The 26,340-nt window shown below is 40.2% G+C and overlaps 2 protein-coding genes across 5 annotated transcripts; one reads left to right on the top strand and one right to left on the bottom strand.

Moving 5' to 3' along the window:
• Positions 1–574: 574 nt before the first annotated feature.
• On the bottom strand, positions 575–8,716 carry LOC130161225 (leukocyte elastase inhibitor-like). Of its 3 annotated transcripts, none has more exons than XM_056364350.1 (10): positions 8,583–8,716; positions 7,224–7,417; positions 5,731–5,886; positions 4,850–4,990; positions 4,171–4,288; positions 2,738–2,880; positions 2,032–2,109; positions 1,658–1,747; positions 1,391–1,571; positions 576–1,302 (listed from the first exon to the last, which is right to left on the bottom strand). In XM_056364350.1, the coding sequence occupies exons 2-10, from the start codon at positions 7,410–7,412 to the stop codon at positions 1,076–1,078; spliced, it is 1,323 nt and encodes a 440-aa protein (XP_056220325.1). In that variant the 5' UTR covers positions 7,413–7,417; positions 8,583–8,716; the 3' UTR covers positions 576–1,075. The 3 variants fall into 3 exon arrangements, with proteins under 3 accessions (XP_056220327.1, XP_056220325.1, XP_056220326.1); XM_056364351.1 differs by having other exon boundaries at positions 8,587–8,684; XM_056364352.1 differs by lacking the exons at positions 5,731–5,886; positions 7,224–7,417; positions 8,583–8,716 and adding an exon at positions 5,456–5,721 and having other exon boundaries at positions 575–1,302.
• Positions 8,717–9,965: 1,249 nt separating this feature from the next.
• On the top strand, positions 9,966–23,274 carry snx16 (sorting nexin 16). 2 transcript variants are annotated; one of them, XM_056364779.1, is made up of 9 exons: positions 9,966–10,128; positions 11,573–12,089; positions 12,656–12,742; positions 15,040–15,188; positions 15,427–15,496; positions 16,612–16,748; positions 16,968–17,090; positions 18,662–18,704; positions 20,263–20,400. In XM_056364779.1, exons 2-8 carry the CDS (start codon positions 11,709–11,711, stop codon positions 18,678–18,680), a joined length of 966 nt encoding a protein of 321 aa, XP_056220754.1. In that variant the 5' UTR covers positions 9,966–10,128; positions 11,573–11,708; the 3' UTR covers positions 18,681–18,704; positions 20,263–20,400. The 2 variants fall into 2 exon arrangements, with proteins under 2 accessions (XP_056220754.1, XP_056220753.1); XM_056364778.1 differs by lacking the exon at positions 18,662–18,704 and having other exon boundaries at positions 20,263–23,274.
• Positions 23,275–26,340: the final 3,066 nt, after the last annotated feature.

Below are 26,340 nucleotides of genomic sequence, written 5' to 3'. Positions count from 1 at the left end.
CTAATAGCTGGTATGTGGAGGCCTCTGCTTTAGAAACTGCACATAGTTTGTGTCTGTAAACACAACTGTTAAAAGTTAAAGCAACCATTCTCTAATCTTCTGCCCCCCTCCTGTACGTGAATGGCAGTAGATAACATATTTGAACCTATAATAACGTCCTTCACAATGATATTAATTTAATGTGATAATTGCTCTTTGTTTTTCAGCTTTATAACAATGTTTTCAACATTAATCCGGGTGTGAACACCTGTTCTGGAGCTGGGTCTTCATCCACAGAGGGACACAGGTAAAAGACTGAGGCAGGGAAATCTGCAAGCATTAGGCAACTGGAGTGAGTGTGCAAACAGACACACTACATCATAATTTGCAGCAACTTGCAGAGCAGATTTGGTCACTTTGGCAGCACCCCCCTCTACTGGTTTTACTGGTTCCAACCTGAGGAAATGTTGGTGGCTACAACATGAAGTCTGAGGGAATCAGCACAAACATTTTTAGCTGTAACATAAGGAATTGTAAGATAAAAGGAAGACAGGGCACACAGTGTTTTCAAACCTAACACCTTTATTTTATTCATGTAGGCATAAGGATAAATACTGTGGCCTTAGTTTGGTTCATTAACTCTTTCATTAAACTCCATGCTCAGCATACTCATATGGTAAAGGTACATTTCAATGCCTTTTATTGTGATGTGATGGTGCAACATTTCAACAGCCTGTCTGAGATTGCCAAAGAATACATACCTACTCACTTACAAGCAAAGACTATTTCAAAACATACAAATAATCAGGAAAAGTTTGGGATTCAGCACAAGCACACCTGCAAGCACTCCGGGCAACAAATGCTACACCTGTTTTGTAGATGTGGATGTAAATGTGAATCTGAAGGTGCACTGTGTAGAACCACATTCTACACTTGAATGTTTTCCTGCAAATTTGTAAATTTGTGCTGTGGGATTCATATAGGATGGCGATTTAAATGTAACTCGGAACTAGGAAATGGGATGTATAGCTAGAGCAAATTAAGAGAGGCTGTGGACTCACTGACTGGAGTCACACTGCTCTGAAGGGCACCGTGCTCACACAGGGGAGCAGAATCGGCCAGCAAAGAGGACACTCATGGTGGGGTTATGTCGGATGAAGAACAGGAAGGGGTGGTCTGCTGTGAACATGGTAGGAATCATCGCAGAGCGTTCCGTCATGACGGCGGCAGTGGCGGCAGCAGCCTCAGTTCCCTCTTCATTTACCTCCACAAAAGCCTTGTGGATGACTTTTGACAGCACCAGGTCGTTTGCCGAAGACATGCCTATCAGCAGAGGAGGGAGGACGTTTTAAACAAATACAACACTTGATGACACAGGCATGTGTATAATGTATTATAATATATGTCTCACCAGAGAAGTTACTCTTTGCAGCATTAAAAACATCCTCCATGCCCATGCTTTTCAGGACATCATTCAGGTCGTACGTCTCCTCCATCTTGAATCGAGGCAGTCTCACCTCCACCTCGGTTTGACCCATTAAATCTGGACGAGTCCACTCCACAAATTTCTCATAGGTCAGCTCCTTCTCCAGCTGGAGGTGGACAGAAAATCCATTTGTAGTCAGTCTGTCTGTTTAGAATTGTGCATTTGTCTATTGTATGTGTGTATGTGTCCTACCTTCTCCAAGCCTGTTGTATCGTCCTGTATCTCATTGGGCAGGAAGATGAGCATGCTTAGGTCATTCCCTTTATAGGGCATCAGTAGGATCTGCCCAAAAACATTCTGTTTTTAATGTCATTTCATTTACAGATTATCTGTTTTTTTCCATCATGAAAAACAGGTTGCTGTTTAAAATACATCTATTAGAAGTTACAGCTATGGAAATCATCTTAAAAACCACAAATCTAAAGGTTTGATGCAAAAATTGAACCATTTGTTCTTTGAATCTTGGTTAATCTCTCCACCATATTTCATTGAAATCTGTTTACAAACTGTTGTAATATCAAATTGCATGGCAGTCAAAACCACATACTGCAAAACATGGACATTACCTGGAAGTTGGCTTCAGGGATGGTGGCGTGAGAGAACTTACTTTTCTGGCACATCATCCTCACTGGCTTGGTATCGTTCTAGAGACAGGCATGAAAGGCATAGTTTTTTATGATATAGAAATTAAATATCCAGAAAATATATGAAAATATATAACAAAAGTAAAAGCACTCATTATGAGGAAAAACCATGTTGCAGCTGGTAAAGGCTAATTATAATTAGTTAATATACTGCTGGGTAGCTTGTGAATTTCCCAAGGCAAAAAGGCTGGTGTAGATTACTATCACCACATTGTTCCATGTATTTATTCAGTGAAACAGTTTTAATCCTGCTTTTGACTTGGTGGGATTAAATAAATGGAATAATTTAGATTTAACTTGGCTTTCTGTGTCACCTACCTGACACACACTGATCCACTGCCAGCCTAGTAAGGCACAGACAATGAGCCCTGTCACTATACTACCATGGGGTGACTGGGACTATTCTTCCAGTCAGCCAGTCAAATTAAAGCCAGTCATTTGTAAAAAATTAAATAAATAAAAAAATAGAAACAGCTTTGTCATGGTTTACTATCAGAGTGTCCTGCCACATGCTACAGTATTACAGACCTCAGGTAAACTGTAAACTATCACACATCATTTCACAAACCCAGACTGCTGCTTTTGTTCCTCAGTGTCTCCATCCAGTGCTGGCGTTGTGCAGTGTTACCTTGTTTATTCTAAACTGAGCATCAACAGTAGAATCCTCCTCAAACCGTTTGTTCCAGTTGCCTTTGAAGTAGATGGCATTGACCAGCACCAGTTTGGACAAGCCATCCACAATGTGCTGGGCCAGCAGGTCCTTGATTTTACCTGTAAAGTGATGAGCAAAAACATCATGATCAGGCACTAAAAATAAGTTACTGTACGAATTGGTATAAGACATACAATTAAAAAAAACAAATCAACATTATGGAATCAACTAGCTATAAAAGGGTTAAAAGTGTGAAGTCTAAAAGAATGTGTTCAGTTAAACTGTGATTAGGAACTTCTGATTTTCTCCAGCAGGATGTGCCAGACCCAGATGTGCCCTATGGTTCTGAGTCTGAGACCCAGGAGCCTCTGAAAAAGCCTTATTGATAGATTTCATGCTGCACTCAGGCACATGTTGGGAAAGAAGGTCAGTGTGTTAAGGAGCTAACCCCATACAAGCCGTAAATGTGACTTCCAGATTCACAACACGCATGTAGAGAGGGTGGAAATACCCACGTAGTGTCATGTACCCTCTGTGGTAGATCTTGTTAGAAGTTGGGCTGATACAGTTTGAAGTAATTAAAGTCTGGACAGTTACTGTACTTACAAAAAACTTTAAATTTAATTAATTTAACCAAAGGACGTTCCAAGATATATATTTTCTCACCTCGCTGAGGGAAACCAGAGGAAATTAAATTTAAAATGGAAACAAGAAAAACTGGAAATAGAAAATTAGATTACATGTGGATTATACAACCCTATGGTAACTTGTAAACAGAGAATAACAAAGGACCAATATTGGCTCAAATTAGGGTCAAAAAAAATATGAGCTCCTTTAGTGATGTAGAGAAAAGTTTTTAGTTTTAAATCAACCTTTGTAAATCTGTAAAATAAATCTTCATGATAAATTGATTGAACTGTCATTGTCCAATCAGATTACGGTGTGACCTGTCTTTGTGTAACCTCACCACTGACATCATTTGTTTTTATGTACACAATCTCATTATTATTTTTTCAAATACAAATCTTTTCTACAAATGTACAAACTTGAATTTGTCATGCAGATTCATTTTACAGGTTTACAAAGATTTTACAGGTTCGTTTACAACTACAAACTTTGGAATTATTTCCGAACATCACTTTACAAGCGCAAAATCTTTCTGACTCTAATTTGAGCCCATAAACTAAGGACTGATCCCTGAGGATTCACAGAGGCTGAGGAGGATTTCCAGACACCAGTGCTAGATAGAAAACAAAACCAGTGAACAAAAATGGCCACTAAATTACTAATATACTTCAGTGAAATCAAATCATGAACTCTAAAATAGAACATCTAGAAACAAAAGTGACCACTTTGAGAGAAGGGATGTTTGGATTTACACACTGATGAATGTGTGTTCTGAGACCTACCTTGTGTCTGCTCCTCCACCCAGCTGTTGATCTTCACCCTGATCTCCTCCGAATTGGACTGGAAGTTCACAGACTCCAGCTCAGCATTGTAGTGCTTCTTGGTTTCTGCTAAAAAGCCCTGGAATCATAAAACAGCACATTTGAATACTCATGCCACAGTTAAATATTCACATTAAGCAGCTCAGGTACAAGACTCTTCGAAAAATACTTAGGGACGCTCCACCGATTTTACATACGGAAGACAGTTGATTTATCATGTGTAGACCTGCAGCTGTATAATGTTTTCTTTGGCTATTACATACAGACATACATACACAGTACTTTTAATTCTGTAATTAACAAAACTGCTAAAACCAGCAATAAACCTTTTATCAAAATGTACCTTTGAAATTTACACCAATGGATTTCCATTTCATTGTCAACAGTGTACATGTTCTCATCTGAAACTATAATTATATACCAATTATATTTGCTTTATTGGTGCTTCGAAGGAAAGGAATGAATGTGTAGAATTTTGGAAAGATAATGAGCTGGTTATCTGGGAATATGCCTGCAGGTTTGAGCTCAAGGCCATCTTGAAATATTGACACACTAAATTATAGGATTACAGGTCACCCCTTCAGCAAATAATTCATTGGCACACACACACACACACGCACACACACACACACACACCCACCTCAACAAACTGGTAAGATTGCTCCCCGTACAGTCTGTTGGCCACACTGAGGGCGTACGGAGCGTCTGGCTTGTTGAGCTCGCTCAGCAGTTGGGTGAAGCCAGAGTGGACATCGTCCTGACAGTCCTGGGGTTTTAGGCACTGCAAACAGCCAGAGAACACCTGCGTGTTACATAAGCACACTGTGACAGATGAAAGACTACTCTTGTATTAGATTAATGCTGATTGTTGGCTTTATGGTTAGTTTTCCTGTTAAATGATAAGAATAGACACCAACTGTTACTACTGCACCTCTGCTGTATTGATCTTCTATTAATGTTAGTTTGTCTTTGCTAGCATGCTAACATGGTGTGATGTCAAGTGATACTGGACCGCCTGGGTTTAGTGTCAGTGTTCTCATAATTTACTGTAATTCGAATGACCTTTGACCCCAAGATCCTGAAGTTTTCATTAGTTTGATTTCTCTTTATGAGACCCCAAGCACCTTGTGGAGAAAATATATGGAAAAGGCAAACACAACAAATAAAAATATCAACACCATTAACATTAATATAAAATATTCCATGGGAAACCTTTTTAAAAGCATTTGCACACAAAATTACCCACCATTTATCCCCCTTCATGTTCTTTTACACGTCTTCTTCAGTGTGGAACAAAGAAAATTTAGGATGGCCTGCTTTTGTTGGAAAGTTAGGGCACTGAATTTCCCGTAAATCTGCTTGTTTTGCTGTTTGAAGCTTCATATGAAGGCTTGTGTTTCCAAGAGGTTAAAACAGTGGGAAATGAAGCGTGTAACACTCAGGAACCAAAATCTCAGGTTTCCTCACCAGATAACCACACCCACACCCTAATCATTAATCATCCTTTGACTTTGTTACCACCTTGAGCAGATACTGTGGCAGTCTGGAGGTGCGCTGTATCTGTGTCTGCATCTGAATGCGCGTCTGTATCTGTGACTGCATCGCCGACTGCACTGATGTGTGCATCTGTGGTTGAGCTTCTTCCTGCTGTTGCTGTGTCTCAGTGAAGTGGAGGACCTGAGAGGTGCAAATGGTAGTTTTTCTTATCATTAGGATCCCTCCTGAGTTCAACACATGGCAGGACAAATTACTGGATAGGTTAAAAACAAATAAAGTATTACAATTGCACTCTCTGTTGACTGTGGAGAAAGGAAATCTCACTGCAGTTTGTATAAGACAGGGCCATACATGTACAGACATGTTGGCTTCATTATACCTGATGACTCTCAGGCAAGATCACTCTCTTCCTTTAACCCACAAAGACATAATCACTTAGTAAAATTCCATCATAGTTCCATCAGAGCCTGTCAACACCTACGTTAAAACATTCACTACCACTCCCCAGTGAAACTGAAGCTTGCCCTGCGCTTTGCTTATCAGCTGTATCCATCAATCTCACATCTGGCTGAAAGGCAGCTGTTGCTCCATAGGCATTACCAGTTAGGAACAAAACCAGACTTGATTCTCAACACATGATTAATCTAAATCAGGTTGCCATGTATGCAGTGTATCCAGTAAAATAAAAATAACTATAACATTAAACAATGAATTAACCAGCCAGGGTGTATTACCAGTGTACAACAGTAGATTAATCCTAGCCTTTTATTTTTTCATTAATCTCAGACTAGTTTTGTTATTTGCACACAGCGTTACTGTAACAACACACGGGTATCCAGATCCTTTAAGTTAAGTAGTAGTACTACAAGTGAAAGTCCTGAATTCAAAATGTTACTGAAGTAAAAACACAAGTGTTATGATCATAAAGTCTCAAAAATAAAAGTAACCGTCAAGCAGAAAAACTGGCCCGTTAGTCTAAAATTATGTATTATTTTATTTGATTGTTATTATTGATGCATTAACATATAAGAACATGTATTTATAGTGCAGTAAATTCACTCTCCACCACTGACATTCACTATATATCACTTCCATTCTGGCATCACTGCTTTGGCTTCTTTAATCCCATTCTGACAACAATGAATTTATGTTTGCTACCTTCTCATACTCACAATTTAAACTACCCCAGGACATTTGTACTACTGTTATGCAAAACTCCTGACTCATGCCTGTCTCTTTGAGTCAGATATAATAGTACCCACTGTCTTCATTCAAATTTCCAGTATACTATACGCCCAGTTCCCTGAGAACATGACAGAGCTTGAAGCCTGAGCCCACACCTTTTTCCTTTTCTTTTGATGCAATAATATGCCAAAGAAATTACAGCCACAACATCAACCAGTTCCACTAACTGCCTGTATAATCACCTTAGTCTAGATGGATGCATTAACATGATAGCGGTAACTTTTCTACAGTTAATTTCCACAGCATTGTGCTTTAGTGTGTGTGTACAGTACCTCGGATATCTGTGTGGCTGTGTTGCCTCCAGCCCCCAGCATCACCATAGCCAGGCCTGAAGAGATGCTAAATGGAGAGAAGAAGATATTTGCAGTCTTGTCGTTATTACTCAGCTGTTTGGACAGAGCCAGAGAGAAGGCGGTGTTGGCCTTGGACAGAGGGACTGATGATGATGATGATGATGCCATTGTGTCTGATACAAAGAAAAGGCATTGAGAATAGAGCATTAATCATTGAATTAAAACTGTACTGTAGCATGCACTGTATCTGTTAAGTAGCACTCCCACACAAAATTGGATAAAATCATGTTCCCCTGATCATGTGAAAACACAAATGTTTGTGCCTTTACATAAATGTTACACCTGTTAGAAATCAATTCAACTATAATGTCATTTGTGCAGATAAAACATCTTCTCTGCAATGAAATGCTTAGAATGAGACTTGGAAGAGTAAAATAAATAATAAAGATAAATACATTAAAACTACTATAGATGAGGAATAGAAAGGTAAAGGAAACAGTGAAGCCTTTGAATTATGAGGGTTATCAGATGCTGTGAGTATGGAGTATATAGTCCTGCACTGCCTGCCAATCTGTTGCATTATCTTTTAAATTACATGTACTCATTTGGCAGACACTTTTATCCAAAGCGACTTACAAGTGAGAGACAGAGGGACATGTATTCAATAAGTGCAAGGAGATCAAGTTAAGAAGTAAAACCATAGTAAGTGCTAATTAGGCATTTTAGGGTGTTAGAGGTTGCATGGCAGACAGTTTGTATACTGGTTGCCTACAGTCCTTGATGATCTTACAAGCCAAGGTAACACAGATGGTAAATGTCTAGTATGGCAGGGAATGTACTACTGGTAAAAACCACAGTCTCTTTTATGAATGAGATATGCAAATGTTTCATCTTGTGCATTCTTACACGTTTTATGAGGATGCTCAAGCATCATGTCAGTGTTTCAGCTTTTCATGAAATCCAAGTCTTTGGCCTCTTGGTTTAATTTACCAATTATTAAATATTGTTAAGCTTTAAAATTTAAGCTGCCTGTGCAGACCTTTAAAATGCTCTTCTTCATTGATGTTTTATTTAACAACTCGGCAGAGTTCTCCAACAACAATATCTCTTCTCAGACATGTGTAGAGAAATCCCCATTTTCCCCCACAGAATTTTTACTGAAGAAATCTCACCAAACCCAATAAAATCACACAGATGTTGCTCATCATTAGTTAACCCCTGCTGCCTTTGCAAACCAGGTGAGGGCATAAATTAGTTTATAAAGCCTGGTTGACCCGTTATCATGCCTTATCTCTTTTATTATGGAAATCAGGTGACAATAAGACAATCTGTACTTACTCACAGACACTCTTCTTCAGTCAGCAAGGGATCCGTAGTCTTTCAGCTATTGGAGGAACTGTTCTGTTTGAGTCAGTGCTTTGTAATGTAAAGAGCTGACACACCCAAAGTAAAGTAGGTGGCTGCACCTTGAAGACGTATCTAGAGCTCACACCCATCAGTGAAAGGAACAGCCGCCCTTATTATGGTTACTGTGCCAGTAGGAATTGTGAGGAGATGCCCACGTGACCCTGATACAGAAAAGGGATGGATGGATGGATGGATGGATGGATGGATGGATGGATGGATGGATGGATGGCTGGATGGATGGATGGATGGATGGCTGGATGGATGGATGGACACTGAGAAGAAGACAAAGTGGAATCAACAGCTGATTAAGCAATAATTTTCAGAAACAGTATCAGTATAGAGACGTGATTATAAAATTTATGAGGACAGTGTGAATCAAGAAATGTGTCAAGTGGTCTGAACCAGATTAATACAAAAATGAAGATGCACACACACACACACACACACACACAATTATTTTATTATCTCTTTGTCTGGTGCATTAGCACAAGTAGTATACGAGTTTCCTACGTTTAAATTTATTACAATAACTTTGGCCACAGGAAGATGAGAAAGTTCAGGATTTGATGACCAAAGCCTGAAGTTACTTGCATCCGCTATAGGGTTCAGCAAAGTCATCTCAACAATCACCAACCAGATTTTCCCCCTCCAGGTTTTATAAATTTTGCACTCACCCACTTTTAATGTGTTCTCCAGCTTGCAGAACCTGCATCAGGGTTATGGATTTATAACTACTGCATTTACATTTTACACTGTATGTTGCCTCTTAGTTGCCAAATTGCATGATAGTAATATTGCAACATCCATTCTACTTAGGCATACCTACCAATCTGTTATTGCATATAATTCCTTCATTCATTATGTTTCAGGGACCATTAGTGCTACTTCACATGCTGCAACAGGAGCGGTTATTTACTTTGTTTATTGATTTGTTTACATCGGCACAGTGACCATTGGGTTAAAGAGAAAATGAAAATCTTCTCAACTTTTAGCCTACATGTAGTGTAAGGACTTTTTGTTTGTAACCAATTTGAGAGACTCATAAATAATGTTCAAGATCAATTTAAATGAAGGAACTTATTTAAGAAATTTCGTCTTATGAATATGACATTTTCCTAGTGAAATTAGGATGTTAATAATATTGCATACATTTTTATTTTTCCATTCAAAATAAGTGAAAATATGTTTCTGTTCAATATTAATGACATGTGGTCATAAGATCAGCTGACGACAACCACTTCGGTTTTGTAAACGTTACCGTGGCACTACTTTCTTTATGTGTGATACAGTGCCCCCTTCTGGCCGTCTGCAAGCACTGATGCCGCCGTAGTCTGAATTCAAACAAGCTAACATGACCAGGGCAGGGAAGGAGGAGGCAGTGCAGTGTGGATAAACAGCCACCAGACAATCACACACCAGGCTTTATGTGTATAATAAAAAAACATTTTCTGAAGGGGAAGGATATTGGCTTCCTACGGTAAGCGAAACTCCTTGTCACCATCCGTTATCTTAGCTTAGTCCGCATGGGCTCTTAGCTTGCTAGCTAACGTGAACATAACGTGATAGCTTGTATCCCAGGATCTTACAGTGGGACAGAGGACAAGCCAAACATCGTTCATAAATCTGTCGGTTAAGCGTTTCCGTTTTTATTATCGGCAATATACCTGAACAAAAAAATAATAGAATACCCCTTTACGAACTATGAGGGATTGATACTCCATTCGGCATACATCTAATATTATCAGCAGCTGCTTTTTTTTAGCAAAACTTTAGTTAGTCTACTTTTTAGGGCTGTTATGACCAGCTAGCAACTTTGACTAGGTAGGTTTGTTTTAATTGTAGCTGATGAGGTGATTTTATACTCAAACTGTTTAACTCCCTGTGTAGTATTTACTATAATACCTTAACTCACCATTGCTACTCTGAATTCCCGACTAGTGTCACTACTATTAGGGCCTGAACCGAAAAGCAGGGAGACGTTATACTTCTAACTACAATGTCCCATTTTGTGAATGGAGTTCTGTAAACGCACGTCACGAATCATCGCAGTTAAATCACTTCCTATCTTCACTTACTAAACGCTTGTCAGCCAGTTTCCTTTAAAACCATTAAACACCAGAAAAGTGTGAAGCGGGATGCTAGGCAGCCAGCGTTTTTGTTTGCTCCGGTCTCAGGTCTTTCGTCAGGCGCACCAAAATAGCTCCACGAGTCAGTAAAAGTGAGTGAGCAGTAATGATGTGTCATCTTCTTATATTCTTCTACTTTTCACCCTCTTGTGTTTTTTTCTCTTGTCCTCCAGCCTTAATATGACATTGAGATTTTCTTGTCTTTCTCCGCATATTTGCTATACCCCCATTAGTGTAGTGAGTATTATCAGCATGTTATTTGGCTTCTCATTTCGAATCACACAGAGGTACAGGGCTGGTTTCTCTCAACTCCACTGATGCTGGATTAATGTGAACAAGGTTGACAGGTAGCTCCCAATCTCAGTCTGAACAGAAACTGGTTTCAGGCCTTGTCCCTCCATGAAAACCACATGCAGACTCCTCTTCCTTTTATCTCAAATCCAAGCATCATCAGGATAGGTCAGACTTTGACTGGAACAGGTGGAGAAAAAAAATGAATCAACTGTCAAAATTATTTGACACATTCATTATCTACAGATGTTAACAGGCTTTTTATTCCACCATAGATTTTACACATGATGTACAAATCCATAAATTATGAATGGCATTTGGCTCATGTCAATAATTCATCTGCCCTCACAGTCTGGTACCCTTATTTCAGGATAATGTTTGATGACAGACTGTGCTCTATTTATGTAAGTTACAGGGAATTCTGAGTGTCCCAGTGTGCAACCTGTAGCCAATTTAAATCATGATAAATGCAATGTAGACACCTAATAATTATTTTTTGTACAGGGTGTCAGCCCCTTAGGGTGAGCATTACTGCTTCACTCTATCGTACAGCGCCACTGAAGCAAAAGAAGGTCAGCATCTGTGTGAAGTACCTTGTTGACTACTGCGGTGGCGGGGCAGGAGTGCGCAGCTCAAGAAGATGGCATCACCGTTTGTGCCTGTCCCTGTGCCCATGGACAGAACCCTGTCAGGTGGTAGCAACAAGCTGAGACGGCCACAGCGAGCTTCATCACTAGGCAGTGTCTCCAGCAGCTTGGAGGACAACGGAAGAGGATGTGGAGGACTAGGTTCCCAGCGGCAATCCCGCTGCATGGACAGGGGCAGCCGCAGCCGGACGCCACCACCCCTCCAGAGCCCTGTGACACGGGCCAGGGTCAACGGGACTCTGGAATCCTCTGTAGAATATTCCAGCTGCCCTCGCTCCATATCAGATCCTGCTGGAAGCCAGCAAGGCGAGGAGAGGCCCATCACACCTACTGTGCTGGGTTATGAAGTCATGGAGGAGAGGGCCAAGTTCACGGTATGAAACCAGCTTTTGGAACCTGTGTAGTATCACAGTGTGACACCTCTCACTACAGATGAAATGCTAATGTTATTTATCATGTAATGACATGTATCGATCCGTCTGCTAAGAACTATAATAACAAGGGAGCACTTTAGCAAATGGGATAGGCATGCACACTGGAGGACAAGCACACAGCCTGGTGCATATTAGAGATTAAAAACTAATGTCAACATTTACTCAGCACACAGACTTTTATACAAATCAACTTCCAACACTTCCCAAAAGCATGGAGGAACAAGTTTTGCTGCGCTCTCAGTACCTGCATAGAAGTTGTCAATAGATTCTGTTTCGTCTAATTTTGGGCCATTATGAGAAAAGAGGACAGAAATGCATTCATACAGTATCACAAGAAGTCAGTGAGCAGCCTGGCAAAGGAGACAATGTGATTTCACGCTTCAGTTAAGTCTTATTTACTTTAGTATCTTGCTTTATGTGATAGTTGCAAGCATCACATTTGTCAAAAGATAAGTTGGTAGACACCAGTTTCTGTATATGTTTGTGTTGTCTTTACCCTGCTCTAGGTTTACAAGCTCCTGGTCAGGAAGACTCCAGATGAGAGCTGGGTTGTTTTTAGAAGATACGCAGACTTCTCCCGGCTCAACGACAAGGTGTGTCTGAGTGTGTTGTCTGTACATACATGGAAAGTATGGGCAATCCGAAAATAGAAGACGGCTTTTGCCTAGTTTTGTGATCATCCATCCATGTTTGCAGACACTCTTTTTGACTATCAACTCTTTGTTTTCAGCTGGCTTTCTTTTGTTTTTGAGTGTACTGTGGAAGTGATTAGAGCTGCACAAAGAAGCCTACTGTTCCCAAAATGCCCAACAGGCCAGAGCCAAGTAGGGGAACAGGTCTCTCGTGGTTTCAGGAAGGACAGTTGGGTCACAGATTACAGAAGGGAAAAGTACTCAGCCATGTGATGATACTGTCTGACAAAAAAAGAAGCTACAACAAAAAAGTTGATTGTTAGAAAGCTGCAACTAACAGGATCTCTGCAGGCCTGCAAAATATTGACTAAATCAATTAATGCAACACGTAATTTTAAAACAGGTGGAACTTGTTGGTACACAGTCATTGAAAAGAGGAATGGAAATAGGAGATGGGAACACCCTACATTCAACAAGGAGAAAGAGGGTATAGAGGGGGGTGTGGACATCCTTTCCTCCATTCATTACGGCAGCTGTAATGTTCACCCTGTGCTGAATGGTCTTTTGCTGTAACTGTAGAAGCCTTATACTTAGCCTTTTTGGAAATGTTTCAACATTTTACTTCGCTGAGGCACATAAGCACAAACATTTAGATGTTTTTCCCATGTTTAATTATTTAGAAGTATTGCAAAAAACAATTAAGATTAACGATTAGATTATTAGTTGTGTTGCAGGTGACACTTAGAGAAACTCAAACACACATGTATTAGAGATAAACAGTAGCATATACCCAGCACGGTTAAAACATGATCAGGTTTTACAATACGCAGCACTGCCTCCACACTGTGTGGTTGGTGCCAAACATTGTTTTTGTAGAAGTTTGGACCTCACCCAGCATTGCTCCACTCTACGTTTATGCACATGGCTCAGGCTACCAAGTGGGACAAGTTAGTGTGCATACACACACACCAACTCGCTTCCTGCTGAGTAAACTGATATCCACTATTTCCCAAAGCTGATCTGCATTCATCTGTTTTGAGAATTTTGTAAATTACCAGTCATTTATTGAAGATTTACAATTTGTTGTAATTTTCGGCTTTGAAGGCTTCATGGCTTCATCTACGAAGCCTTGCGTAGACTATTGAATACGCGGCGTACGCACGAAGCCCAAAAGCTGTGTACCCACCTTAAAATTCAGATGTATGAAACTGTGTGCGTGCAGGATTCCACGCACATTTTCTTTGTACATCCCAATCAATGTAAAATTTAGCACCAAAGCACGACCATGGCACTCCACCCTAAATTTAATGTGCTAATGAGTATAAATACGCCTGGGCTTCTCCTCTCCTCAATAATGAGAAAAAGGATGTTATTCTGCACTCTGTCCTTTGGCATTAACAATAAAATAAAATAAAACAAATGGAGTGGGAGAGTGTGGCTGAGGCTGTTAATGCACCAGAATGGAGGATTCTTCTTGTACTATATGCACTTTTTCTTTCTTGAAATGACTAAAATAGTTTACAGTAGTATTTGGTTTATGTCACATACTATTTACATCCACCACCATACTGTATACATATGGAATGAAGCAATGCACCAGACAAAAAGTGCATACGTTTATTGACAGATTGGTCATAACTTTAAAATCCAAATTTAAGGGTTACTTGAAAACATTTATGTAAAAATCAGAAAAAATAAATTATGTTTTGATATCAATATTATATTAGTAACGTGTCAGAAATTAGTCTGTGCAGCAGTATGACACGGCACATTGTGGTTTGTCTTACACAGCCAGTAACACTATGGAAGCACAAGTGGAAATGGCTCATATTCACTCACAGTTAATTAGAATAAAAGCTTGTTTTAGCCAATTTATAGATTTATGTGTAATTTGAAATGGATGAAGATATTTTAATGCAGAAAAATTCAAAAACCAAATGAAATTCTGGCCACAAATGTCAAAAGTTGTTTATCAGTGACACCCCTACATGATGGATTTAGTATGGGATGAAGGTTAGAGGTGAAGGACAGCACAGTTTGCTTCAGTTATTGTTTTACTAGAATATATGAAGCACATGAAGATTGTCACTAACGCTCTTTCTCTGCATCATGGCCATGCAGGTCAATAACCTCATTCTGCTGCTGAATCATATTCTTTTACTGTAACTGAATGTAGATCATGTGATACTCACTTACTCTTTATGTGTGTGTGTGTGTGTGTGTGTGTGTGTATGTGTGTGCGCACGTGTGTGGTCCAGCTGAAGGAGATGTTTCCAGGCTTCCGCCTCTCGCTGCCTCCTAAGCGTTGGTTTAAAGACAACTATGACAGTGACTTCCTGGAAGACAGACAGTTAGGACTGCAGGCTTTCTTGCAAAACCTGGTTGCACATAAAGACATTGCCAACTGGTATGTGACATGATTATGTGGTGATTTCATTGTTTTAAGTTTGAACTTTTTTTGCTTTTGAATATAAAGCATTCAAACTCAAATGACAAAAGACAGAAAAAAGCAAACATATTATCAATTAGATATGAGGTACCAGTGTCATTGTATACAGGTATTTTTGTTTTCTTGTATTGCTGAGCACACTTTTTTGCAACACAAACACACACACAGATATCACACCATTCTTTCTCCTCGACAGCCTGGCAGTGAGGGAGTTTTTATGTCTGGATGACCCACCTGGGCCCTTTGATAGTTTGGAGGAGAGCAGGGTAAGTGTGTGCATATACATATGAATGTATGTGTGGTAATGACATGTATGTTTGTGTTCATATCCATGTCTGTGTCTCTTCAGTGCCTTTTGAAAGAGGATCATTTCTTTACAAAGTGCTCAGCCACTTTAACACATCATCCATTTGTCCTTATTGACACAGGGATGAGAATTAAACATTAATAGTTCTGAGGACTGACTGTAAAGGAAAGGCACCAATCAGGCACTTCCTCAACACCAGAAGATCTTTGTTGTCATGGTCACAATAATAACAACATGGTTAACCTTGTTGAATGATCATGGATAAAAGAAACAACATAAACTGCTGTTTTCACATGGGAATCAAACACTACTCTCCTGTGTCATATTCCTGTGTTTTGTTGATCCATTCATCCACCCCAGCCTCCTCCTGATGGGTGGAGACTTTGTCTCTATACTATGTCACTGCACTCCTGTCATATTTACTACGGCCACTAGGTGTCGCCTAACAACAAAATGTAAATATAGGTCATAATAACCTGTTGCACAAATGACCTATGTGCTCATTTTTCACAGAAGGCCGGTCTCGTTCACCCAGCTTAGTTTAGTTGAATGTTTTCTATTAAAAAGTCATAATTTTGTTAATTTTACACAGTTTTATTCAAGAGTAGTTCTTTCATAGCTGTAAGTGAAAATACACATTAAACACTGATGCTTACTGGAAAGTGTTTATACTGAACAAAATAAAGTATGGTATTAAGTATCATTTTCATGTCACTACTGTACCAAAGCCCCCATATCATATTGGCACTTTATTCAAGAATTTAAAATGATCCCCAGTCCAGGATTTTACTGCAGTGTGAACAGGCAATAAATACAATATGTTTCACTTTTCCCCTGTAGCTGCACTTGTCCATTTTGTCAGGCACCTCAAACACCTCGAACTTGTATGTTTAGAACAGTTTAATTAAAGATGTAATAAATGACTTGAATGTGCAGACTGTCCTTATAGGCTTACATGATGACCTACAGTCTGTTTTCTTCCATTGCCTGTCACTTTGTTTGCCCTCCAGCCGTTGTTTCCACTGTCCACAAACATCTTCTGTGCTTCTATCCTCCATTCTTCCCTCCCTCCAGGCGTTCTGCGAGACTCTGGAGGAGAGCAACTATCGTCTCCAGAAGGAGCTGCTAGAGAAGCAGCGGGAAATCACCTCCCTGAAGAGGAGGTTGGAGGAGAGGGAGCAGGCCATCCTGCGACTGGAGAAACATATCAAGTCAGTAAACACACACACACATCAAATAAATACAAGATATGGAAAGATTAGACACCCACTTGACTTGCATATCACATCTGGGTCACATTATGTGCCACAGAAGAAATTACTGTAGGAATTGCATTCCACACACAAGCTCTCAGTGCTAAAATAGCACAGAATATAGCAATTATATCAATATGAACCGTGTGGTTGTGTGCGTGTCTCTGTGTGTCCCAGTGGTGAATGTGTGAGCCCAGAGTCTCCGTGTGGTCTGTCAGCTCAGGGCAGTGAGAGCAGTGCAGATGCAGATGTGGAGTCATCCGCTGCGGAGGCTGACCAGGACATGCCTGACGACACTGGGTAACAAACAGAATAAGCATGCACAATTCACATAGCTACATGTTTAATTAAATAAGTAATTGTTAAGTATTCAACCCTCTCAGGTGAATCTCACAACATCCTTCCCATTGTTAACCAGAGGAAATGATAACAAAATGATATTTTCCTATTTGGTGTTTTCTAATGCTCAGGGGTTGAGGGCAAAGTTGAGTAGTTAATGTGTAATGCTGCACATAAATCATCTTAAGGAGCAATCATGTAGTGAGACCTTTGCTTCCTCCTGTCAGTTTAACAGTTTGTCTACACAGGAGGTGTATCAGAGCAAAATGAATTCTGATGAGCATAAATTATTTCCCGAGGAATTCTCTTGGTGTTGCTAATGCAAACTTCATTTCAATGTTTCTCAATTAGCTTTCAGTGAAGTAAACCCATCAACCGCTGAAAGCTGCTCATGATGCAAACTCAGTTCATCCTCCATCTGTTGCACAACAGCAAATTAACATGGCAAGCGGGAGCAGATTCAAAAACCTGAAGGATTCTTACATAAATATCATCACATATACAAATGTAAAGTAGGAGGAAATGAAGGCCTGGATCTCTCAGCAGTCTACATAAATAAGTCGACTTGACACTCTATCTATAGTGAACCTGATTGATAGGTCCTGAGCAGTGCTTCAGCCTCTACCACCTAATCACATTAGATAGAAGGGCGTATTGATTTCAAACAGACACACGACTAATGCACTTAAACCCTGAGTGCAGTTTCTTCATTGCTACCTATAATGGGAAAAGTCTTCTGATACCTAATCAAGTAGCAATAGAACAATGGAAAACCAGATAAATGAAAGATAGTTTCACTAAGTGTAATACCAGGTTACCATGGTTATGGTTGATTTTGTTGGGACTTGTACCAAACAAGCTTGTTCCTTTACATCTTGAGAATACGATTTGTAGGCTGGGGCGTCTCTGGAGCACCACAACAATTATGCTGTTGAAAATGCACAACAATGTTGTGACACATTTTACCTTTTATCAAACAAATTGCAGCTCCTGCAGTTTGGATATTGCAGTTGGTCATATTGCAATTTCGATTATATTTTGAGTAATTGTGCAGCCCTACACCAAACTAATCATATTCCCTTTGATTCATTAGTCCTCACCAACTATCCATCTCCTTTTTTGCACTGCCTTGATTTATTAATTCTTACCAACTTGTCAGCTTCTCTTCCCATTTACGTCAGACAGAGACATAAAAGTCGCGGTGACATTTCTTGATGACTTTTTTTTTTTATCATTCACTGACAGCATCTCTTTCTCCACATGATGCTCAGATATCCACGTTCATTCCCAGCAACTGATCCCATTACAGGATATTGGGTGGGATTATGTCTCTGGCTGTCTAATATCAAGAAAATCATAACCCCAAGGCCCAAATGAGACCATACGCTTGGACTTGACACTTTTTAAAAACGCTTAATCTGTTTGTACATTTATTAGCATTACCAGCTTTCATGCTAGTCAGACCTCATAGTTTGCTCTTTAAAATGTTTTCCCTTCCCTTCTTGTTTTTTTATTTGCCTTATATTTCACAGCAGTGCTGCTCCAATCTGAAACCAGAGCCCCATAACATTTGAGGTACTTCATATACCAGCTCAGCAGGCTAACCCTTTTAATGATTTCTTTCTTCTAGTAACATGCATCCTGCTGTTAACGGCTATACTATAATAGAGGTGTACTGTTTGTTTTTGGTATCGGGCTGCCAAAGGATAGGTTCAGATTATTTTCAAGTCTGTGTTACTGCAATGCTCACATGCTGTATGTGTCGTGAAATGTAGCCATATTGTTCCTCCTGTCCGCATTGGCACAAATGACATGTGAGTGTTGTATTTAAGATTTACTTGAAAAAATCCAAACCTTTCTTTTGAATGTTTGCATTCAGGATGTTTATCAGTGTTGGGGTGAGTTCACTTTCAGTTCACCTAATTGAGGATCTTATCTTCTCTCCTACCCCCTTAAAATTACAACAACACCACAGGCCTGAGAGTTTCTGTTATTTATAAGAACAGTGTTAGTGGCAGCAAATTTGATTTTGATAGGTAGGTGTCACGACAGTTGGCCAAATAATATACAAGTGAAGTGAAGTATTATTTCCACTTTTTGTATTGAGTGACCTGAAAATGATTTGTCCCCCAACTGTGGTGCGTATTCATTGTACTACAATGTTCTGTGCTCTGTGTACCTTTTTGTCTGTGCCACACTGCTCCCCTGCATCTTGTGTGACTAACACATTCTCTTAGTGCCTCTCCTTCACAAGTTGGTTTATGCTACACTCAACGAGCACTTTATAAGGAACACCATACTAATACTGGGTGGGGGAGGCTCTGCTTCATGTTGACATGACTGCATCACATCAGTTTGGCAGATTTGCCAGCTGTACTTTCATGCTGTCAATCTCCTGTTCTATCACACCCCAAAGGTGTTCTACTGAATTCAGAGCTGGTGACTGAACTGAAGGTCACTGAACTCTCTGCTGTTGTAGTCCATCCACCTCAAGGTTCTGAGAAGCTTCTCTGCTCTGCTGCCATGACTGGATAGTTGCATAGATAAGCGGGTGTAAAGCAGGTGTTCCTAATAAAGTGCTCAGTGAGTGTGTGTGAGCATTGTAGGTTGTTGGAATTTGGGTTTTCCTCTTTCCTCTTCCCATCTGTTGTCTTGATAGTCTGGGAAAAATCTTAATACATAATAAATAGCATCTGTCTAAAACAACTACATTTGATTTTTCTGATGTTTTATGAAAAAATCCTGTAGTTTCTTGTCTTTATTGCTACATATATATACAGGATATAATCAGCTAATCACAAATTGTGTGGATTCCTGGCACTGTATCCGGGGATGTAGACCAATAGTAAAAGGACCTGATATGTTTCTTTATCATCTGTCATGCTGTGTGAGATGGGAGAGAGTCAAAGAGAAAACCTGTCTTCCTGCTGTATTTTCAACTTGTAACTTGCTGGTGTTGTGGCGTTAATAACGTTAATGTCCTATCTGCCTCTTTCTACTTGAAAAGCATTTCTTCCTGGATTCTCTCATTCAGTCTGTCTTTATGTTGTATGAAGTGTACAGTTCTCACATTGTGATTAATTTGAGTCAGTCGCTGACTGTGTTTCCTCTGCTTTGATCTCCCTCTCTCCAGCGGCAAGTGTGAGGTCCAAGTGGTGCGGTCCTCTGCCTGTTGGTGCGGGCCGTCGCTCAGCACCTCTCCTCCAGTCATTCAGGTCACCCAGCTCTACCACCAGAAGCCGAAAAACTGACAATCAACACTGGTCTCTTGCCCGTACGCCTCAGTCTCCTCATCCCTTATGTTGGAGTTGGAGTATTAAATACTCATCCTGGGTTTTTCCTGACTTCTCTCCAACCTTACTACTCCCACATCCCATCACAACTTCAATCTCCACCACTGTTTCACCTTGCAATTGGATGTGATGCAGCTTTTCCCTCAAGTTCTGTGTATTGGGTGAAAAGGGAAAACTTTTATGCTGAAACAACGTGTTTCACTTATATTTAACCCTTGACAATGGTCCATGGAATATTTTATCTGACACCCATGGAAAACTTCAGTCTGAAGACCTTGTGCAATGTCCTGTAAGAGTTATATCTGCAACTACATGGGTTTACTCCATCAAACCTCAGACTAAGTTAATTCTTTCATAAACTGTGTGGGGATTTGTCAGTCCTCCTTGTTCACTCTTGAACCTCCTACCGTGGCTGTCGGACTGGATCGATTTGATCCTTCAGTCACAAAGCCAAAGCTTGGCTTCTTGACCAAAAGAATAAGATAACGCTGATGGTTTCATGACTTCCACAACTGTGACAATCTACAGAAAACCTGAACCATCATTTCATCAGTTTCTGCAGACATGCATTGCCTTATGGCTCCTCACATGTGACAAGAGGCCCTCTTCTCTAACTGGAGAAACATTGCCTTCATGTGGTTATTGACGTAAGAAAACATCTGGATAAAGTAAATGTCTCAGGATAATTATTGGTAACCAGGTGGGTATAACAAAGGACTTATAACTTGCTTTTCGCAGGTACATCCATGTCACTGTGTTGTACTGCCATCCACTGTCATTGGTGTAGACAGACTTGAGAAACTAACTTTGCATCTAAAAAGCCTACATTCCCTCATAGTTTTTGTGCCATGCGTTATTTGTCCTGCTAGAGGCAGTAAAATATGTAACACTGCACCAACAGAGAGCCAAGGAAATGTGGCCTATCATTGCTTTTTTGAGGAATGTAATCCTGTGTGTACACTAATCCTGTCATTTCCCATTCACATTGCAACATTGCTTGTACACCTACACGCATGCATTTGTACATTACCCAGTTTGCTTCTAGGCACTGATCATACCAATTTAAATTAAGTGCATACATAATTGCAACACTAAACCTCTCCCGGCACCTTGCCTGTTAATAGAGTGTAGACTGGGCCTGGACTTGTGTCGGATTCCTCAGGGTCTATTGTGACATGGGTTATGATGAAAGGATCAGGCTATTTGCAAAAGACACATTTTTATACTTTCTCTGTGCAGATAGTCTAGCTTTATGTACTGAAAATTTTAAGATTTCTGCCTCTATTTTACATGAAATAGATTCTGCTCATGGTGCTCAAATTATTTTAAATTACATTTGAAAAATTCAACAGCAACTTATTCTTGTTCATCATAGTAATCAACAGACCTGATAGTTGATCATTTTAAATAAAATTGCTGTTGGAAAAAATAGTTTCAGTTGACAGCAAGATATCCTGAGTAACCATGTGACCTCCATTGTATTCGGGTGGTGGCAGAAGTTTGCAGAGCCAGATGTCTGAAAATCCCAGCAAATAAAGTAAAATTAGAAGATACCCCCAAAGAGCAAGTAACAAGTTCTTTGTAATTTGGGTGAAATTTCCCCTTTAAGAGACTTATAAACAGTTGATCATTTATTTCTTTTAAGATGAACATCAGCTTCAAGCAAGAAATGCATAAAGAAGCCCCCCCATAATACCACAGTGGTGCTAATTTACCTGATAATAATCCAGAAGTTACGAGCTGAGATTTCTGAAACAAGGGAGAAATGCGTATATTGAGATCAGGGCCTGTCGATTCATTTTACTAACACAGCCTTGCTTTTAAGAAATCAAGGCTGGTATTTAACAAAGAACTGTGTGACGCAAGTGACTGATGTTGAGCCTTGTTGGCACTGTATCAGCATGAAGACTGTTTTTTTCCAGGCCTACACATCATGCCCAAAAGCCATATTCTTAAACCCAAATAACACTTAGGGGGCAAAGGTTTCACATGTGTTAGTGTGTGCTTACCAGCTGTTTTTTTGTTTGTTTGTTTTTCCCAGTCTTTGATGATGAGTAATGAAGTGTGTCAACCACAGCTGATGTTGAATTGTCTCAAAATAGGCCTGAAAAAGGCCATGTGATGCACTTTATGGATGAATGGTAATGCATGTTTACTAGGATATGGTTTTTACTGTTTCATTTGTTTAGACAAATACGTGCCTTTTCATTCACTGAATCTGTTTTCATTCCCAACTGGAGCTATTTTGTCAACATGTGGTTAATGTATATGTAGTTTGGTTCAAGATGTTTTTGCTCTGTAAATTCCCTTCACACATTCGAAGTGCCTTGATTATCTTTCACTTAACTTTTCTTTTGATGTGTGTGAATAGCTTTATAGAGGTGTCGGACATAAAATAGTTTCACCATGTTCCTCTGATGGAAATAATGTTTTAAATGACACTCATGTTTAAGTCATTGCTTGGAAATAGACCGAATGACATGTTTTTGTAATAGTACATAAATTAATATGGAGTCTTAGTTCACATATACACACATAGTTGCACTATTAAAGATTTATACAAATAACATTTGGTATCACTATGAATGCCCTGGAATTAAAGGGATAATTCACGGAAAAACCTGGTCTGAAATGAATACTGTAAATACTATAACACATGCTGTAGCAGAGATGTTTATCAGAAATATTTAATTCACATGCAATTAAACCTTGAATGGTATATTTAAAAAAAAAAAAAAAAAAAACATGTATGTTTCTTGTTTCCTCACATTTAAAGTCTTTGCTTTCATGCAGCAGGATCAGTAGTTTGTGAAACAAATTGGGTGAAATAAACTGTCAAGTAAGTGGCCTTACATGTATTCTATGGAGCATTTTAGTATCCTACTTTAAAAATATAATAAATTCTTACCTCAGAAAAATCCTGCCTTCCCCGCTACAGTATGTTTACAGCCACAACCCCAACAACACCAGGTCAAACCTAGTATATGACTTGACGGCATCATAGGCTATTTGCTTCCGCTTAGTGGCAGCTGGTTTCAGCCCTTTATCTGTTTACTTTTCTCCCACTCCCTGTGCTCACATATACAGTATTTTAATATTATAATTATAATACAGCCAAAATCCCAATGAAGCTGTTCTTATTTACACGTCTTTCTGTTTCTGTTGTCAAGTATGAAATAGTGACTGAAATGTGGCCCATCAAGACTAGATGTTACCAGCAGTCACTTGGAAGCTGCTGCTCTGCTGCTGCTAAAATCCTGATTTTCACACCCCCTGCCTCTCCCCACTTCTCACCTATCGCTGTGTGTAGTGGTGGTTTCTCTACACGGCATGATTCAGTTTCTGAGGTGGATGTTTTTACTGATATACATGCTTCCCCGCCTTAGCCTCTATGGTCCCATTGGCTGCGTTGAGCAAACACAAAGATGTGCGCTCACCCACTCATTACTCAGTCTGCTTTCCATGAGCAATTGGATGAACAGATTAATAAAAAAGGGCAACACTCTTCAGTTTGCCAACCCCCCACCACTATTCAATGGGGTGCTGGAGACAGTAATGTTGTCCCCAGCAGAGAAAGCTTCTCTGGTGACAGAATGAATAGAGCTCTTGGAGAAAAATGCAATCTCCAGAGTTTCACCAGGCGAGCAGAATAAGAGTTATTATTCCCTTTATGTCTTAGTCCCAAACAAAATGGGTAACATGAGACCCATTCTTGACCTGTCTCTCTTAAACAAATCTGTCATGAATAAGCAATTCCACATGCTCACCATAAAGCACATACTGCATTTCATCCGCTGCAACAACTGGTTCACATCCATCCATCTAAAAGTCCCGTTTCAGTAAAACCGTTTACCATTTGGTTATTTTCTGGACCCAAGAACATTCTCCAAGAGCATGGACACAACCCTGGAGCCGTTTCACAGTCTGAGCATCATTGGTAAAAAAAAAAAAGGCTCACCATTGCCCTCCATTTGGATTCAGCAAGCATGACAGCAAAACTGTGTCTTGCGAGACTAGAGGCGTTTGTTTCTCGCCTGTCTCTTCTCACACAGCAGTGACAGCTCTGTCTGTGATGCGCCTGTTGGGAATGATGTCAGCAAGCCATGTGGTGATTCCTCTGGGTCTAGTCCACATGGGAAAACTTCAGAGGTGGCTGGACCCAGTTCGCCACAAAAGTTGCATGGTGACTGTCCCTTCCTTATTACAGTTGGGCCTGTCACATTGGGGAAACCTCTGTCTCCTGTCCATAGGAGTTCCCCTGGGCAGCGAGTGACGTCACACATATCACTGTACACAGATGCTTCTCTGTATGGATGTGTGTGGAATGTGTCAATCTCAGCTTGTGACAATGGCCATATCCTCATTCTTGCCAAATAGACTGCTTGGAGTTGTGCACAGAGTGGAAAGTCCTGACACTCTACTGCTGCTTCACTGCTGAAAGACAAACATATGTTAGTGAGGACAGACAACAGGACAGCCGCCACTTGTATTCATTTCCAAGGTGGTATTCACTCAACTCGACTGCTGGAAACAGCCAGGAGGCTCCTGTTGTGGGCTCATGTTTATCTGCACTCATTCATAGCTGTATTTTAAAGGCAAGCAGAACCGAGCTGCCGACCTGATGTCACAGAAGGAGTGAAAGCTGGATCCCATAGACGCTCATCTATCATCAATGATTCAACTGTTGTCGGGCAAGCAATGGACATTCTTGAAGCACAGAGATGCACTGTCTCAGGTCAACAATTCAATAATTTTCCCATAATAAGCCTGCATCTAAGGGCTTAGACCCTGAACTCTGTCTATGGTCAAAACTTGGTGGTGCTATCGCATTCTACCATGAGTGTTTTGGGTCCTTGAACACCGGATTAAACACTTTCTGAAGGGAGTCAGAAGACAGCAGCCTGCGACACACATACGGGCATGTTCATGGTATTTACCAAAGGTTTTGGACAAGCATACACTCCCATTAACATCGTCATCACAGCTGGGCTAACAGCTTGGTCTGTAACCCAAGGCTAATTCAATTGCTGGCTAATTAGCTAGTCAACAAGCTAAGTTAACATGCTGGGTATAGTGAGCACAGACACTGATACCTGCTAAACACCTCCTCATGTTCTGTTTGTCAATTAACTGCTCAACAAGCCGTATTATTTGTCCTATATTTGCATGACAATTCCTCCAAAAGGCACCAACAACACAAAGACGGCCAAGAGGTCACTTTCAGTGACTCAAATTAGCTGTGGTGACGTGGAGCAGACAGCTAGCAGACTGAGATGTTATCCACAAAGCGGCCACTCCCTCAAGTATGCATAACTTTAAGCATAAAATGAGTGAGTTGAACGACTCCAAAAGTGAGTCAATCCCCACAGACTCCCATGTTAAAATGCCCAACTTTACAGCAGAAATAAACCTGTTTACAGCCTATAGCAAAAAACTGTTTTTATCTCTATAGTTAATTTCTACCTTCATGACAACTGTATGGGGGGTGAATTTTTATATAACTCACCTGTTTAAATTTTATTAGGGCTTAAAGTTCTGCATAATTGAGGGCGTGCCCCTTTGAGTGACAGGTGGGTGACCATATCATTGCCTCAAGCTTGCATGCACTGAAGTCTCGGCTGACGGAGCAGCCCACTCTGAGCTTCGAAACCGCTCTTCAGAAACCTATTGGTGACGTTACGGAGGCTACGTTAATCTTTATTTATAGTCTTTTGTTATCACCCTGATTATTTCAGGCAGTGCTTACTACAAGGGATGGCAATTGGCCTCATTTCACTTCTTATGTGTACCACTTATGGTGCTTGTGAAATGGGTGTTCAGTGCTTTGGACCAGCGGGCACTGACCACATTCAGCTTCACCTTTATCTCAATAGCGACAGCTGTTAGAGGGCGAAAATGTTGAATGTTGGTTAAATGCC

The sequence above is a fragment of the Seriola aureovittata genome, chromosome 20 (assembly GCF_021018895.1).
Source record: "Seriola aureovittata isolate HTS-2021-v1 ecotype China chromosome 20, ASM2101889v1, whole genome shotgun sequence".
In the NCBI taxonomy this organism is placed as follows: Eukaryota; Metazoa; Chordata; class Actinopteri; order Carangiformes; family Carangidae; genus Seriola; species Seriola aureovittata.
The sequence above is the reverse complement of the archived record's forward strand: the minus strand, read 5'-3'. Positions and strand labels throughout refer to the sequence as shown.

Excerpts from the sequence above, each read along its gene's own strand:
- LOC130161225 (XM_056364350.1), bottom strand. The coding sequence starts at position 7,412 with ATGGCATCATCATCATCATCATCAGTCCCTCTGTCCAAGGCCAACACC. Across the intron at positions 5,887-7,223 it reads CAGCCACACAGATATCCGAG|GTCCTCCACTTCACTGAGAC; the intron begins GTACTGTACACA and ends TGCACCTCTCAG. Across the intron at positions 1,748-2,031 it reads TCCCTGAAGCCAACTTCCAG|ATCCTACTGATGCCCTATAA; the intron begins GTAATGTCCATG and ends GTTTTTGGGCAG.
- snx16 (XM_056364778.1), top strand. The coding sequence starts at position 11,709 with ATGGCATCACCGTTTGTGCCTGTCCCTGTGCCCATGGACAGAACCCTG. Across the intron at positions 12,743-15,039 it reads TCTCCCGGCTCAACGACAAG|CTGAAGGAGATGTTTCCAGG; the intron begins GTGTGTCTGAGT and ends TGTGTGGTCCAG. Across the intron at positions 15,189-15,426 it reads CATAAAGACATTGCCAACTG|CCTGGCAGTGAGGGAGTTTT; the intron begins GTATGTGACATG and ends TCTCCTCGACAG.